The sequence below is a fragment of the Notolepis coatsorum genome (assembly GCF_963971535.1).
Source record: "Notolepis coatsorum genome assembly, chromosome: 3".
In the NCBI taxonomy this organism is placed as follows: Eukaryota; Metazoa; Chordata; class Actinopteri; order Aulopiformes; family Paralepididae; genus Notolepis; species Notolepis coatsorum.
Genome location: NC_140167.1, coordinates 19,205,251 through 19,221,860, shown reverse-complemented (window position 1 = coordinate 19,221,860; position 16,610 = coordinate 19,205,251). Strand labels below are relative to the sequence as shown.

The 16,610-nt window shown below is 43.3% G+C and overlaps 1 protein-coding gene across 1 annotated transcript; it reads left to right on the top strand.

Annotated features, from left to right (window-relative positions):
• Positions 1-5,337: 5,337 nt before the first annotated feature.
• LOC311225295 (uncharacterized protein) lies at positions 5,338-13,047 on the top strand. The gene is made up of 4 exons (XM_084310515.1): positions 5,338-5,571; positions 6,176-6,721; positions 8,670-8,830; positions 12,389-13,047. The coding sequence occupies exons 1-4, from the start codon at positions 5,407-5,409 to the stop codon at positions 12,837-12,839; spliced, it is 1,323 nt and encodes a 440-aa protein (XP_084166641.1). The 5' UTR covers positions 5,338-5,406; the 3' UTR covers positions 12,840-13,047.
• The last annotated feature ends 3,563 nt before the right edge of the window (positions 13,048-16,610 follow it).

Genomic DNA, 16,610 nt, shown 5'->3' with positions numbered 1-16,610 from the left:
GACCATAGCAGCTTCCAATAATATAAATACAATAGAATTTGCATAGAATAAGAATAAAATATGACTAAAATAAAGATTACTATATACAGTTATATACAATTTAAATAACAAAATGGCTATGTACAGTTCCAAAACAAAGTATGTTGTGTGATGTGCAATGTGCACATTCTTAGCAGTGTGTAAAATGCAATGTGCAATCCAGTTTTATACTGCATTCACTGTGTGATTATGAGTCAAAGTGTTTTATTTATTCCTCTGTTCTTCCCCTTTTTAATTTGTTATATTTTTTTTCATAGCCTATGCTTGTCTAAACTACGGATGAGTCGGGTCACAGTCAACCGGCACCTGCTAACAGGTCAGACCCTTTAGTAAGTAAGTAAGTAATTTATTTATAGAGCACATTTAAAAGCTCGAGAGCCAACCAAAGTGCTGTACAGTACAGTCAAAGCATAAAATCAATGTCCTATAAAATACACAAATACAAAAAGGCACAACAGGACAGGACAGTACACTAAAAAAAATAGGACAAGCGGATAGGGGAGCACAAAGTACAGTATAGCACACCGGGGACAGAGGAGCACAAGAAGAGATACAAGAGGGAGGGGGCAGGATAAAATTGCATGGGAGTGTGTGGGTTAGGGTGTGGGAGAATCAGGATTAATCGAAGGCTAGGGAATAAAAGTGTTTTTTTTTAAACAGGCCTTAAATGTAGCTTAGCTGGTGAGTGCGGCCGCCTGTGGATCCTGCGGTCCCAGGTTCAAATCCAGTCGGTTACATTGGTGACAGCGGTGGGATCTCACTGCCCTGTGAATCTGTATCCAGGTTCACGTAGCAATGGGGGTGGGATCTCACTGCCCTGTGAATCTGTATCCAGGTTCACGTAGCAATGGGGGTGGGATCTCAGTGCCTTAACCCTTTCACTACTAAAGGGTTAACCCTTTCACTGCCACGTGACAAAGGGTTAACCCTTTCACAACCACACTACAGAAGGTTAACCCTTACACTACCACACTACAGAAGAAGGTTGTAGTAGTGAAAGGTTAACCTTCTGTAGTGTCGTAGTGAAAGGGTTAAGTCGGTCGCAGTCAACCAGCACCTGCTAACGGGTCTGACCCTTCAGCTCAGCTGGTTAGTGCGGCCGGCCGCCTGTGTGGATCCTGTGGTTCCAGGTTCAAATCCACTCGGTTACACTTGTAACTGAGGGTTCGTAAAAGTGAAGTTTTCCACTGAGCAGATGCTCTTGCCAAGTGTGTAACTGAACATTGTTTCTCTCGTGAAATCACCAGAGGAACATATCATTTGTAGCTGCTCAAACCTGTGACGCGTGATTTTTTTCCGTAGCCTCTGTTTTTGCGAAGACGCTCTCTGATTGGCTAGCCCGCATACAGCGAAGAAGAAAAGACCCTCTCTGATTGGTTGATCTCCGAAGGGTCTCTTCCGCCTTGTACATATATATTCTCTGCTTCGAAGTGGTTATGCTTTGGCCCTCTTTCGAAATGGGTTATGCTTAGAGTTAGGGTTAGGGCTAACCCTAACCATAACTTTAAGCATAACCCACTTCGAAAGAGGGCCAAAGCATAACCACTTCGAAGCAGATAATATATATGTACAAGGCGGACATTTCTATCCCAGAGCCCTTCGGAGCTAAACCAATCAGAGAGGGTCTTCGCTGTACGCGGGCTAGCCAATCAGAGAGCGTCTTCGCAAACAGAGGCTACGGGGAAAAAATCGCGCACCTGTGACACACCTACCTCAGTAGGGTGGTCGTCCTCGACTAAGTTCTCAGTCGACTAATAGGCGTGGATTTAATTGACCTCACGGTAAATGATTCGTTTATTGTAGCGACAAATCTGTAAACTTGTGTCTCCTACATCATGCGGAAAGACCTCTTGAAATGTAGTGCTTACCAGAGATGTGCTTATAGGGCTGACCCCTATTAGTCGATTAGTCGACTAATCGGTCGAAAGGAGCCGTAGTCGACTGGCCAAACTCTTAGTCGAATATAAAAATAAAAATAAATATTTATAATATTATTATTATTTTTTTTTTTTATTATTCTAACGCTAATGGCGCGCATACCAGAGGCTAACTGCCTACGAAAACAGGCACAGAGGCACTGAAAGATGATTTCACCCATCTAATGAACACACTAGACTAGACAAATATCAAGATGTATCCATCAGTGGACCAATTGCATGCTTTTGCAGAGGATAAGACATTAAGCACCCCACACAGCCCAAATGAAATGATAAAATAAAAAAATATATATATATATTAAAAAAAATCTTTTTAAATATTATACGTTTTTTTTTTTTTTTTTTTTACCAATAGTCGACTAACAGCAAATTTTGGCCAATCATAGTCGACCATCCAAATCCTTAGTCGGGGACAGCCCTATAATTTTTCAGTCAATAGCTCATCCAGCATGAAGAAAAGACAAAAAATTGGTCGACTTATCGACTAGGAGGGGTCAGGAAGGGGATGACATCATGATTGATGTCCTGTCATTCCTTCCCTCTTTTCTCCAGTGTTGCTTATTAATATTATGCACAGCTTAATGTGAAAAGGGGCCAGACACTCTGTCTGGAGCCCATTATACTGCGCAACACAGCAAACTCTCTCTCTCTCTCTCTCTCTGGGGTGTATTTCTGTCTCTGTTATGACGCCTTACTTCTTATGGCCTAAATAAACTTCATTCTTTCTTCGGCGGAGAGAAGGAGAGCAGCTTGCAGGTCTGAACGCTGAAGCCTCGGGCCTAGAAAGGAGCATATTAAAGTGTCTAGTTTGGCTGGTTTCTCGAGGGTTAATTGACCTTTCACAGCATGATGCTAGAGAATATGATGTTTTAATGAGCCTGGATCCCACAGGCAGGCTTCATTTGGTAACCCCTGTACTCTCCTGGCCTGGCATGTGAATTCTTAGATCGAGCGGGATTTCCTCTTAATGATTTGGCAGAGTTGGAAATGAATTGCCCCTGACTGACCCTTATTCACGTACAGAAATAATAGCTCTTAAAGGCAAAAATGAGAAAAGTCAGTGCTGAATTCATTTAGCTGTCCAGTTGTAATGGGAGACAGGAGGAGGACTACAAGAGTTTGGTTGTAATGTGAAATTGTGACTTGCACACTGCATTAAAAGCTGGTGCTGATTAAACCATCGTCTCTGTGTTGTCTTTTCTGAGTAATGGCATGCAGCTATTTAGGAGGTTACTTAATTTTTACTTATAATTTGACAATTTCATAACGTGTTTTGAGTCCAAACACATAATTGTCTTCTACCCAACTTCTAAATCAAATAACATTTATTTGTAAGGCCCGACACGTTAATGTCCCCATGGGCCGGACACGTCTTCTTTAAACAAGTCAAGAAGAAACATCAAAAAGAAATCAAGAACAAAACAAAAAACACCATGAAATCCTAAATAAAATGTAAAATAAATAAATGCAACACTCCCAGACATACCCCACGCGAAGGTAAGGGAAAACTCACTAAAAACCTAGAAATAGGAAAAAAGCACCACAGGCAATGTGGATGGGAGAAACCTTAGAAGGGCCGTTCAAGGGGGGATCTTCAACTTCTCTGCTGTGTTTTGTTGTGCTACAGTTAAAAGGGGAACATCACTCGAATAAATAATGTGGTTATTTCCATGGCCATATTTGTGAACATGAGCTACTCTCTCTCCCAAAGCCAGAAACCAGAGAGAAGTAAGAATCAAACTTGTGATGTCATCAGGTATAAAGTCTGGAGCTGCTCCATTGACGATGAATTATTGAAGACTCAAAATGAGTTTGTTAGTTTGAGCTTCATTCTATGGTAGTGTTTTCACTCGTGAAACAGAAGATATATCTGTATACACAGAACATCCCCCTGGGTGCTCTCAGTGTCACCTTTACCATCTTACCCAATTCATTGTCTCTGGAGCAGCTCCAGACATGACGTCACATGTTTGAGCTTTAGCACTCTAGTTTCTGGATTTGTGAGAGAGCTGTTTGTTCTCACTTATATATATATATTTTTCTCCTCCTGTTTTTCTGTGTTTTTCTCCCATCCAAATTTAGTCGTTATGCCAATTCCCCCCTCCCCTTCCTGGTCGTTGCTCGCATGTGCCCCCCACTGGTCGGTCTAGGGAGCCCTGAAGTCTATCAGATGCTTCCTCCGAGACATAGGAGACAGCCAGCAGCATCTTTTCACCTGCCAGCGCGGACTCTCATTGGTGAGGTGTAACGTGTGGGAGGTCACACTACCCTCACCATCTCCCTCCCTCGCTGTGCAGGTGGTTACAACGACCAGAATACCACCCACCGGCTTCCCTCCCTCTGACTCTGCCAATTGAGTCAGTATGATGGCCGGCCAAGCCGGAGGCACCGCTGACAACCGGATTCGATACCAGTGTCTCTCGCGTTGGTGACGAGCGCTTAGTCCGCTGCGCCACCCAGCCGCCTTCTCACTTATATTTTTGAACCGTCTGAGACCATAAGAATAACATGTATGAAAAAATATTTGGGTGCAGTTCCCCTTTAACAGAATACGCTTTATTCTAGTATATTATAATAAGAAGAACTGCATTTCTATAGTGCTTTTCTTGTATAAGTTCTACTCAAAGTGCCTCACAATGGAACGGCTGCATTATCTGTAGTGGCCTGGGTGTGAGTGGGAATTGAACCGTTAACCCTGGCAGTGTTACTGCCATGCTCAAGAGTTCTGGGTGCTTTACCCATTGAGCTACACATAGGTGTACTATGCTACACTACACTGTACTAATAAGTAGGACATACAGTATATGTGATTTATTGCACTGTGGGTATTCTTAATCTTCGGTCTCTGCTTGGACACATTGCTCTTGGGGACCCACCTTAGACAGGCCTGCAACTCATTCTGGGTGCTGACTGAAGAGTTCTAATATGCGCCCTGACCAGACCCACATACAGCCACTACACCATCGGGTCCAGGGGGTCCCCAGTCAAAAATAATATTTTAATATCACAATGATTTAATTCAATACGAGTTACCACGAGAACATATAAGGACTTCTGATCAGTAAATTGTAGGTGAGAGATAGAACAGTTATGGAATCCTGGACTAAATCGTATTTTACTCCCTGGGACAAATTCAAACAAATGAGGGTACACACACAGTCATAACAAAATTGCAATGTTTGAGAACCACTGCAGAGACTACTACTAGACTAATCAAGTACAGCCGCCAGGTGGCAGCACTTTACTTGTGATTAGAACACCAGAATAATCCATTTGCGCCGCTAGGTGGCAGCAGTATACTTTGTGATCACTGCACGTCGGTCACAAACAAGAAGAACGCCAGTTGACGGAAGTTAAAGTGCTCAGCATTATTATGATGCACAGCACAACACATGTCTCGTTTCTGTTCTCTCTCGGTTGAAGTGTTAAAATGGAAGAAGAGGACAGGACTCGGTCTCTAATGTTTGTAATGACTTACATGTTAATGAAGCGCAGAAGAGATATAAACAACGCGAACAGTCAGAGACGTATTGAGGTTCAAACGCGAATCCGTCAAAGGCAGCACTTCTTCCAGAGACAGAGGAGGATGCTCATGGTAACTAAACACTAGTTAATTTACTGTGAAAATAATGGAAATTCGGCCTTCATGGCTACATTTAATCTCCCCCTTCTCTCTTTCTCTCTCATCTAGACATACAGTATTCTCTCTCTCTCTCTCTCTCTCTCTCTCTCTCTCTCTCTCTCTCTCTCTCTCTCTCTGTGTGTGTATGAATTTGTGTGTGTTTGGGTTTCTAATCAGGTGGAGAATTCTCTCTTTCTCTCTCTCTCTCTCTCTCTCTCTCTCTCTCTCTCACACACACAAATTACAATAGACAAACATAACATAGTTTTGACCCAATTCACTATGAATTGAAAATGGGGGACCCTGAACAATTGTGTGTATTGAGCCGTACTGTATTGTACCCATTCTGCAATCTGTTAAATAAAGTTTTCATTCATTCATTCATTCATTCATTCATTCATTCATTCATTCATTCATTCATTCATTCATTCACCCCTTCACACTTACAGCATCACAACAAAAACGTGTTGTATGATCTCATCACCAAATCACAATTTACAACAGCTACAACTTCCAAACCACCCGTTTGCTAAATCACAGCGTCATGTCTTCCTTCCTTCCTTCCTTCCTCCCACAGATGATGATAGTAGGAGGAGGTATGCGCTCCGACATCCACACCCGACCCTGGACCAACACCCGGAGCACCGATTGGTGGGAGCGCGTGGTGATGAGGGAGTTCCAGCCCTCCGATTGGCTGGACAAGTTCCGCATGAGCCGGGAGACTTTCGTCTTCCTGTGCGACAACCTGCGGCCGCGTCTCGCCCGCCGGGACACCAGCTTCCGCCTGGCCCTGCCGCTGGAGAAGCGCGTGGCCGTGGCCCTGTGGCGCCTGGCGTCCAACGTGGAGTACCGCACCATCAGCCGCCTGTTCGGCGTGGGCAAGTCCACGGTGTGCCGCTGCGTCCGGGATATGTGCCACGCCATCGTGGGCGTCTTCAGGCCGGTGTTCCTGCGGCCCCCGGTCGACTGGGAGATCGAGGACTCCGCCCACCTCTTCCTGTACAAGTGGGGCTTCCCTCACTGCGTGGCTGTCGTGGCGACCCTCCACACCGCCATCCTCACGCCGTCCGCAAACGCGTCCGACTACGCTAACCCCGCCGGCTGGCTCTCCGAGCTCTCTCAGGTGAGCGGACGTAAAACGTTACTTTTATACAGATGCAATTAAGTGTTCGGTTTACATTTTATTTCCATTCGTAGGGTTGCACTGACACGCTGGCATTGGCAACAGCCGATATTATAGGCACAATCAACCTATCTCGAGCCCCACCCTCTTTCCGTGACCCTCCAATCACACGGCTGTTGCTTCAATCCGAAAAGAGGGCGGGAACATAACCTCCTACGCTCGCGAAACCCCTTGATTCTCATACAGTATATTTTTTAAACAGCCATAATAACACAGACGAATACCCCGTCAGGCTCCACAACCGTGGACAGGGACCGGAGACCTAACTAACTAACTAACGGCGGCAGAACTTGCGATCTACTAGGAACTTCTGATCACTAAGCATGTCTGACTCTTACCACCTAACCTGCATGGACTACAAGTACAACGTATAATGTATGACGTATATCATGCCAGTTAGGGTACCTTGTGTATACTGCACCTGTGTATACTATACTGTTTACTTTACTTACTCATAGTATATATTCAGATTCAAATTCTTTATTGCCCATATTTATTGTCACGTATAATAAAACTGATGGGGCATACAGACCCTCATCTGCACCTTTGATTACACTGTCTACTTTTCATATTCTTCTATTCAGAGTTAATTATATTGTTTACACTGACTGTTTATTTTCTTTATTTCTTATATTCGGATCAAATTTGATTGCCTATATTCACGTCTTTCTACTATTACCATGCCCCCCCCTGCTATGACGCCCACATTTCCCCAAGGGGATCGATAAAGGAATATCTTACAAACAATCTTAAGTTGTAGTAGATCTAGTCATCACCTAGTGTGGAAAAAGTACACAACCGCTGCCGCCTTGGAACTATTAACACTTTGGGTGCCGGCCAGAAATCCGGAAAATGACTGGATTGCCAGCTATATTTAACATGGATAAGTTCCCCTTCTTTGCAGGGCTATAACTTTTTAAATCATATTGCTAGATTGCCATTATTAGCGCCCATTCAAAGTCCTATATGTATTGTTCAGGGTGAAGCAACGTTAAACTTTTTCATTCACATATTCATACTAAAGTATGGTCTAATGTATAAGTATGTTTTCATCTCTTTCTGCAGCTTTCTCCAGAACGTGATCTATAGCCCCAAATGCATTATATTGATGATGCAATACAGCTTGATGGCAATCGGCGCGATATAAAAAATTCCAACTAGACGTACTTCTAGAAGTTACTACATGTCATCTGATGTTGACCGGATGGGCGAGGGGCCGTTTATAATTCCGTGGGCAGCGTTATACCAATCATCTAATGTGGGTAAAATGTTGATCATAGCAGTTAGAATCAAAGACGGTAATACTACACGCTAAAACTCACCCCAGTCTCCTCGCGCCGTTGGGCGATCAGCGTAGAGTAGAAATTTTACCATTATGGGATGTCGATTTACCCGGTCCATTTCCAGGTTGTATAATGGTATATACGTCCAAATCATGTTGTTTATCGAGTTATTGGCAATGGATCGCTATGTATTGTGACGAGCCAGAGTGCCGGGAGCCAAACCGAGTGCCCGGAAGTAATATGGCCGAACAGCACAACCTCCACAGCACTTCCTGTTTGGCGATTGCGCCGATCGGCCACCAGATGGCGCTCCTGAACCGCCAGAGAGCTCAGTGGGTCCTCCTGGTGGATCTCAGGCCAGCGGAGGGGAAATATGAATCCGATCACAGATTTTTGAAATATTGATATTAAAGACGCTGTAAAGCGTCCTTCGGCAACTTGAGCATGGCCGGGAAGGACGCTGGAAAGCGTTTTCTGGCACTTAAAGTGTTAATGTACAGATCAGTCTTTAAATACGTTTAAATTGACTTGCGATGATTCATCAGAATCATCTGTCGGCTAACATGGACTCTTCCTTCTCGTTCCCTGTCTTTGTGGTAACTCAGGTGGTGGTAAATGGTTCCGGGCAGTTCTGGGACGTCTGCGCCAGTTTCCCAGGTGGGACAGACCCAGCCGACATCTTACAGAACTCTACACTGTGGGCGACTGCCTCGGAAGGGGGGCTGTCGCCTGCCCTGCCCCCTGACTTCATGGGGAAACCACTCAGGTATCGTTAAAGCGTATACACACCTGTAGATTCGGTGCAATCTAAGGGTGAAGTTGCAACATTGTTGCATTTTTTCTCATTTGGTTCGGGTAGCTTTCACACTGCACTTTGTCAAGTACACCAACTTCAACTTATTGTTTTTATAAGTACAAAATTAAGACGGTACAGGCATACAAATACCTTGTATAACACATTCTCAATTACCAGCATGCCTGTAATGTCTCAGTAATAGACAGCTATGCTTGGGGAAGAGGAGGGGGCGTGGGGGAACATAAAAACAGATACAAACTGAAAATAATACATGAGTGGATGACAACCACCAGTTTTGGACATCATTTTGAATCCCATACCTGCCAACGTTATGCTAAAAAAAAGGGCTTCAAACTTGCAGGGATATTTCTTAAATGTTGGTCGTTTCGTCCTCGTTCCTTTTTCAGTTTCAGTTTATTTAAAAAGGATTTATCGACATTAACTGTAAATGTGCCAGTTTTAGCCAGCTGGCTAATTTGCAACTGTAGTCCTTTTGGCAAGATGCTATAAAACCATACACCTAAAACAGAAGCATTCAAAGTAAAACACAATATTTACAACACAATCCAACATAATAGCAATAATAAAATACACAATGAACTGATTAAAAGTGGTCACATGTTTGATTTGTTAACACTTCCGGCGCCAACAGCAGAGGGCGCTGATGGCCCTTCAGTGCCAGTGCTTTATCCAATGTAGGATAGGACTTATTTGCGAGTGCTTAAAATATATCAATTATAATAGCAATAGATCTAAATAACACAGTGATCGTTAATGAGTTGCTTCCAGTCAACATGCACGAAACAGATAATTTGTTCATACATACATTTCCGTTTTATACCGTGATGAATATATTTCTAGAGCGTTCTGTCTCATCTCAATAAACTCCAGCAAATTGAACTTCAATGTATTTAGTTAGAAATCGTGCCATTTAGGGCGGCCGGGTAGTGCAGCGGACTAAGCGTCTGTCTAGCACCACAGAGACAGTGGGATCGAATCCAGCTGTGGTGCTTCCGGGTTGGCCGACCGTCCATACTAACACAATTGGCAGTGTTAGAGGGTGGGGCGCCTGCACAGCAAGGGAAGGATCTAAGAGAGGTAGTGTGACCTTCCACACGTTACACTCTCTCAGTGAGAGTCCGCGCTGCCAGGTGAAAAGAAGCGGTGGGCTGGGTACACATGTGTCGGAGGAAGCATGTGATAGTCTCCGCCCTCCCGGACCGACGGTAGGGGGTAGAGTGCGCAACGACCAGGAAGGGGATTGGGAATTGGCATAACGACTACCCCCATTTTTCGACCCTGCGGCTTATATAACGGTGCGGCTTATATGTGACTTGACGTGACCAAACCCGAAAATGTAAAAATCTAAATATTGCTTTTTTGACTGCATTGAAATGTTATTTATCTGTTCCCTTATTTGCTAAACTTAATACAACTTGTAAATGAGTTAATTCTTGTTATTTGTCCGACAGTATTGTGTCCCAATGCTAATTACATATGGTAATTAAACATTAAAACACCTGCGGTTTATAGTCCAGTGCGGTTTATATATGTACACATCATTCAATTTAGCTGCTGCGGCTTATATTCAGGTGCGGCTTATAGTGCGAAAAGTACGGTAAACATTGGGATGGGAGAAAAACGGAAAAAAGGAGGAAACGGATAATAAAAAATAAAAAAAGATTGTGCCATTTGTCACTTGATTTATGAATCGTTTTCAAATAAACGCTAGATTATCGATATTATATGTGTCATCATGGGCGAACAGAAGCGGGGTCTGAAAAATCGCTTCTCCGTACTTTGGTCAGAGCAAACCTCACACACACACGCACACGCTCCGATTGCGGTGAAAGGAACATCTGATTAACCCAAGATTCGTAACATAAAGTCCTTACCTCACATCTGATGTCCTGCAAAAACGTTATATATATCCAAAACACATAATCCACGCTGCTCCAAGTGTCCCCAGTCAATGTGTTATAACGATACTGCATGCCCAAGAAGGAAAACCTGGACCGGACTTCTTAGAGTGATGCACAGCCCCAGCCAGAAGGATTCCAATGATGTGCAATACCATCCGGGAGACGTTAGGCGGCGGTATTTGCCCTTTGCGAGCTCAGACCCATTCCCAATGATAACGTCAGGCTGGATGGATGAAAAATGAATGGATATAGCTAATAAAAGAAATATTGATTAAAACCCGAGATGTCTTGGCGCCCAGAGCATGGCGAGTTAACCCGAGAAATCTCGGGGTTGGCCTCCAAAGGGTTAATAGCCAGGTCTTGAGTTTTTTTGTAAAGGTGTGGTAGTTGGTAGTTTTGTCTGAGGCTGGCTGCGCACAGGCAGGAGGTGTACGTTCATTCTGGGTTGCCAGGATGTGCAGGAATAATTAAACGTAGTCCATGAAGGAGATTAAACAATCTAATCTGGCAACACATATCCACCATACAAAGCCTGATTAATTAAAAACGTTTTGGGTAAAGGGGAGATTATACAGTATAACCTGATCTGCCAGATGGTTTGTGCCACAGAATCTCATGATCTCCCGAATCCAGCTGCATCGCAATGTAAGAGAGATTATATATGTGGACAAATTTTTTTATGAAATATTTAATGATTTCCAATTCACGTAATTAATTGTGTTACTGTCTAGGCTACTGTCACCTGAATTATGCATGCAAGGTATTTGTTTAATATCACAACATTATTTGGCTATTTTTTACTTAACCAGCTGCAGGAATTATGAAAAATAACACATTTGGAAATATACATTTGAGCTCATTCAGAAACAGAGCAGCGTTCCATGAGAAAATAGAACTCGAGTCGACTTTTGCCGGACGCAAGCCCTCCCTCCCCACGCCGTGGTGGCCAATCGATCACAGCGGAGGATGAGGGATTGAGGCGGAGGGTTTAAAAGCACACAGCATGATGTCACACGAAAGGCCCGTCCACTCCAACGCACCACCCTGTGGTGAGGTGCCGCATTGTCCGATTAGATCTGAATAAGCCATAAAGTAGGGATGCACCGATATTGGTCTGATAACAGGCTAAAATAGAATATCAGTATCTGAGAATTGCAGATCTCCGATACCAAGAAACACGTCTAACGTGCCAGAAATCAAAGCAAAGTGACTTGATTCGCTGCATTTTTTTTTTACACATTAACTGTCTCTAATGGAGAACAAGCCCAGGTATCTGTATCGTATCGGGACTGAAAAAGTCGGATCATTGCATCCCTACCCTAAAGGTGTACGGATTAGCACCGATCTGTATGTGTGTAAGAATGACAATATTACACATTAACTGCCACGATCACGAATCACGATTGTCGTCTTTAATTGCCAGTAGTCTTGTCATCGGCTTTCCCCCCCTAATATCCATTAAGATAAGATACGATATTCCTTTATTGATCCCCTTGGGTGGACATTTGTCATGGCGGGAGGGGGGAGGGGAGGGGAGGTACAGGTATGGGCAGGGTAATGGTAAATAAATATAGGCAATAACGTTAGCCGACTGTCTCGTCCCCAGGTACGTCCTGCTGGGAGAGGCGGCGTATCCCCTCCAGAGTTGGCTGATGAAGGCCTATCCCGAGGACAAAGGGAAGGGATCCGGTGGAGTGGCGCTGACGGAGCCACAGCAGGTGTTTAACCGGCAGTTCGCCAGGGCGCGGTGCGTGGCAAAGGAGGCGTTGCTGAGGCTGAGGGCGCGCTGGCAGTGCCTCAGCAAGAGGAACGACTGCGGGCTGGACGTCATACCCACCATGATCCTCGCCTGCTGCATCCTGCACAACCTGTGCGAGTCCAACGGGGATGTCTTCAAGCCTGAGTGGCAGGAGGAGGCGGCCCAGGGAGAGAGCCCTCAGCCAGGCCACAGCCAGGGCCCTCCTCCCGGCGCTGACCAGCCCCAGGAGGAAGATGTCCGACCGCTCTTCTGTGATTATTTTCAGCAGCAGGAAATTTTCAGCAGCGGGAATAAATAACATTGTGGGGGTTTTCACAGAAACTGATGACTGGATGTGTTGAAATGCTGAGAGAAGTTCTGAAGTTCCACGATCAGTAATATATTACATGTCTCAAGTCTTGTCGGTACAGCCCAGTGCCATGTACATAGTTTGTTAATGACAATTTCGGTAAATGTTTCTATAATGTTGTTTTTGTGTCTTGGATATTATTATTACAAGGTCGATTTGAAAGACAAGTTTGTGGTCTCTGGTTTTCTTCAGTTTTCTGTTTGTCATGTCCTGATATTCGAGACTGAATTCATTATTATTATTATTCAGTCAGAACTTAAGGTACTTCAGTCTTGACTGATTTCAGAGAAGGACATTACTAAGGGCCAACCTGATCGGTATAAGTAGACTTTGCCTTGTAATAGGTTCCTATTTGGCCTGGTTGGAGGTTCAACCAGAGAATGTACCAATCAGGGCAGCAGCACCGGTGACGTACTGGCTGCAGCCAAAGAAGGACCTGCATGGCTCTTATGACCTGACCTGAGATCTCCTGATAGATTTCCTCCTCCATTCACACACTAGACCTAGGTCAGATAGCATTAGTGAACACTTCTTGGTGTCTTGTTTTAACCTGCTTGGGAGTACCAGTTCAGATTTACTGCATCGGGACAATTCAAATAGTGTGAAGTAAATTGAACACAATAGTCTACTCTAAACATCCTGGCACTCATTTGTATTAATAAACCCATCTGGTGTGGCAGGGGGGGTATAGGGCTACCATTTAGTAGCATAATGCTCCTGGAAATAAATGCCTCCTAACTTGAGCTCATGGGACTTGACTTTTTCAATCCCTTGTAATAATCTGGGGTGACGGCTCAGGGGGTAGATTCCTGCACCTAGGGGTTAAGAAGCAGACATGGCCGGTTAGCCTTCGGGATAGGTGTTAGTTGAACAATGCCTAGGCTAACCGGCCATGTCCGCTTCCATTCATTGTGCTAAGGTAGGCTAACGTGCAGCCAGATGGCTTTCTACTGAACGCACAGAGAGAAATATGGTATCTATCTTTTTGTCTCTCTCTGGAGAAGTTGGTAAGCTAATTTTCCAAAATGTTGGCGTGTTCTTTTAACTGCTTCTGATGAGCAGGTTGGCACCTTGCATGGTCTTCTCTGCCATTGGTGTGTGAATGTGTGAGTGAGTGAGGCATATGTTGTAAAGTGCTTTGGATAAAAGCGCTATATAAATGCATTCCATTTACCATTTATTTAACCACTTGGTGTTCTGAGTGGAAGTATGGATAATTGCTTCATTGAGGTTGACAACACCTGCTTGTATCCCTCCTGTTGGTTGATGGTCATCGTGTAGCCCAGTTGGGATCCTTTATTTTAAGCAGAAAAAGGAGCACATGTGCAACTTGGAATTCAAAGTAGAAATGGGCATTTCCAACCATTCTCACAGATCATCCTCCTAAACTTCTTTCCTGCGTGCATTTTTTGCTCCTTGGAAAAGGTGCCCATTGGTACCATACTTAGGTTAACACACACAGTCAGAATTATTTACAAAATATGATTTTTTTTTTAAACAAGTTTTTATTGGTGAAGCAAGTTTGTACAATTACAAAGTCAGCATTATTCATTCACCCAAAATATGATTTGACAGAGAGGTAGAGTCTGCACCCTGCTGCAATCAATGTATTTATACCATGGGGGGGAATGTGTTTTTCGAGCACATCGCTCTTAATCCGGACATTTATTTACTATTACTATTTGACCCAGGTCTGACATACGCACACATGGTGTGCTTATAAACCTATATAATTTCCTCAATCTCATTTTAGAGTGCCAGATACCCATGATAGTATTGATTGATTGATTGAAAACTTTGGACATTTACCGGGGCCAGTTTCTAATGGCAGCCACGCCCTACCCAAAGCTGTAAAGGAATGTGAATCCCTACCGGTTTTGAAGGAGGGTAGGGATTCACATTCCTTTACAGCTTTGGGTAGGGCGTTCCACATTGTTGTGGCATAATTGCGAAACGTGTTTAATCCCTTGTTTGAGCCAAATCTGGGTTGAACATGATTTGTGGAACTCCCTCTGGTGTTGTGGTCGTGGAATTCACTGACCTTTGGGAAGTATTTGGTACCATGAGGTGCAAGCATAGTCGTAGTACCCTTGAATGAGTGCTCCTGTTAGAGTCTTCAAGGTATACATTTCACTGAGTAGATTTTACTCAAACTGAGTACATTTTACTCAAACTGAGTAAAATTGTACTCACTTGGGCTCAAATGGACTCAGTTTGAGTAAAATTTACTCTGCGAAATTTACTAGATCCGGTACCGACTCTGTCAGGATCTATGGGTAACAGTACTGTATATTTGCATATCATATATGTCACAAATGTAACAGTACTATATATCTGTATGTCATGTATGTCCCTATGCCATAAATGTCATGATGTCATGTATGTCATAAATGTCACTATGAATTGAAAATGGGGGACCCTGATGTAAACAAGACAAACGTCTTTCTCTGGTCTGCATCCCCTTAACAATTGTGTGTATTGCGCATTTGGAATAGGTATGGCCAATTAAGTAAGTAAGTAAGTAATTAATTAATTAATTAATTTAAAAAAAATTACACTCCAAAAGTTGGTAGGGCGTTGGTAGGAAACGTGTACCTGGTGGTAGTCCATGGCCTCTCTGTGGTATTTGCTACTCTCGTGTTTTTTAAAGGCATGTACAGCGTTTTTCCAATTTTGAAATCCAAGCACTGAAAATGCATTCTCGTTGGTTTTGCTTAAACCAGAACCGAGTCCTTTCATTGTCCAAAGATGACATTGTGTACAGAACAGTTTTGCTCTTGTTTGGCAAAACGTTAGCCATCTGTGGTCCTTGAACCACTTGGAATGAACAGACCGATTTCTCTGAGATGTACCTTCTCCCTGTATCCGTTTTGTACCTGCAAGAACAGCGGGGTCATCTCGTTGATTGGACTTTGATAGATCCCTGCAGCACTCACACTGCACACTGCACGACGTAAATGTATTTGCTGATATACATTTGACAATGTTAATTAATGTTGTTATTATTATTATTATTATTATTATTATTATTATTATTATTATTATTATTATTATTATTATTATTATTATTATTATTAATGTTTACATAATGTTTGAGTTTGATACACCCAGGGGCGGACCTAGCACATTTGGCGCCCTAGGCAAGGTTCACCACTGCGCCCCCCCCCCCCTGCGACAATACACAGAAGGTTAACCCTTTCACGACCGTCGGTTGTGTGATAATAAAGGGTTAACCCTCCGTCGTGTGGCAGTGAAAGGGTTAACAGTTATACAGTAAAGTACTGCACCTTTATTTTTTACAAGCAAGAACAAGAGCTAAGAATAAATGTAAAGTGCACACTAAAGAATTAAAACAAATAAACAACTTAGCTAACACACAATAATAATAATAACAATAACAAACAATAAAAGAATGTGCAAATTTGCTTTCAAAGAAAATTAAGAAGAAAGAAAGACTGTGAACACCTAAAGCTGAGGCTCAGATCGACCGACCGTTTTAGATTTTTGGCTCATTTTCCCTTATGTTAGAATATTTTTTATGTAAAAATAATGGTTGCCGATATATAGGGCGCCAAAACTGCGCAGAGCAAAAAAAGAAAAAAAATTTAAATAAAAAAAAAAGAAAAAGAAAAAAATGTACACCCCAAAAGTTGGTAGGGCCGCGGCCCTACTGGCCATACCGGTTCCGCGGTCCACGGCCGTACTGTATTGTACCCATTC

Coding starts and splice junctions, on each gene's coding strand:
- LOC311225295 (XM_084310515.1), top strand. CDS start 5,407: ATGGAAGAAGAGGACAGGACTCGGTCTCTAATGTTTGTAATGACTTAC. Junction 6,722..8,669: donor GGCTCTCCGAGCTCTCTCAG/GTGAGCGGACGT, acceptor GTGGTAACTCAG/GTGGTGGTAAATGGTTCCGG. Junction 8,831..12,388: donor TTCATGGGGAAACCACTCAG/GTATCGTTAAAG, acceptor TCTCGTCCCCAG/GTACGTCCTGCTGGGAGAGG.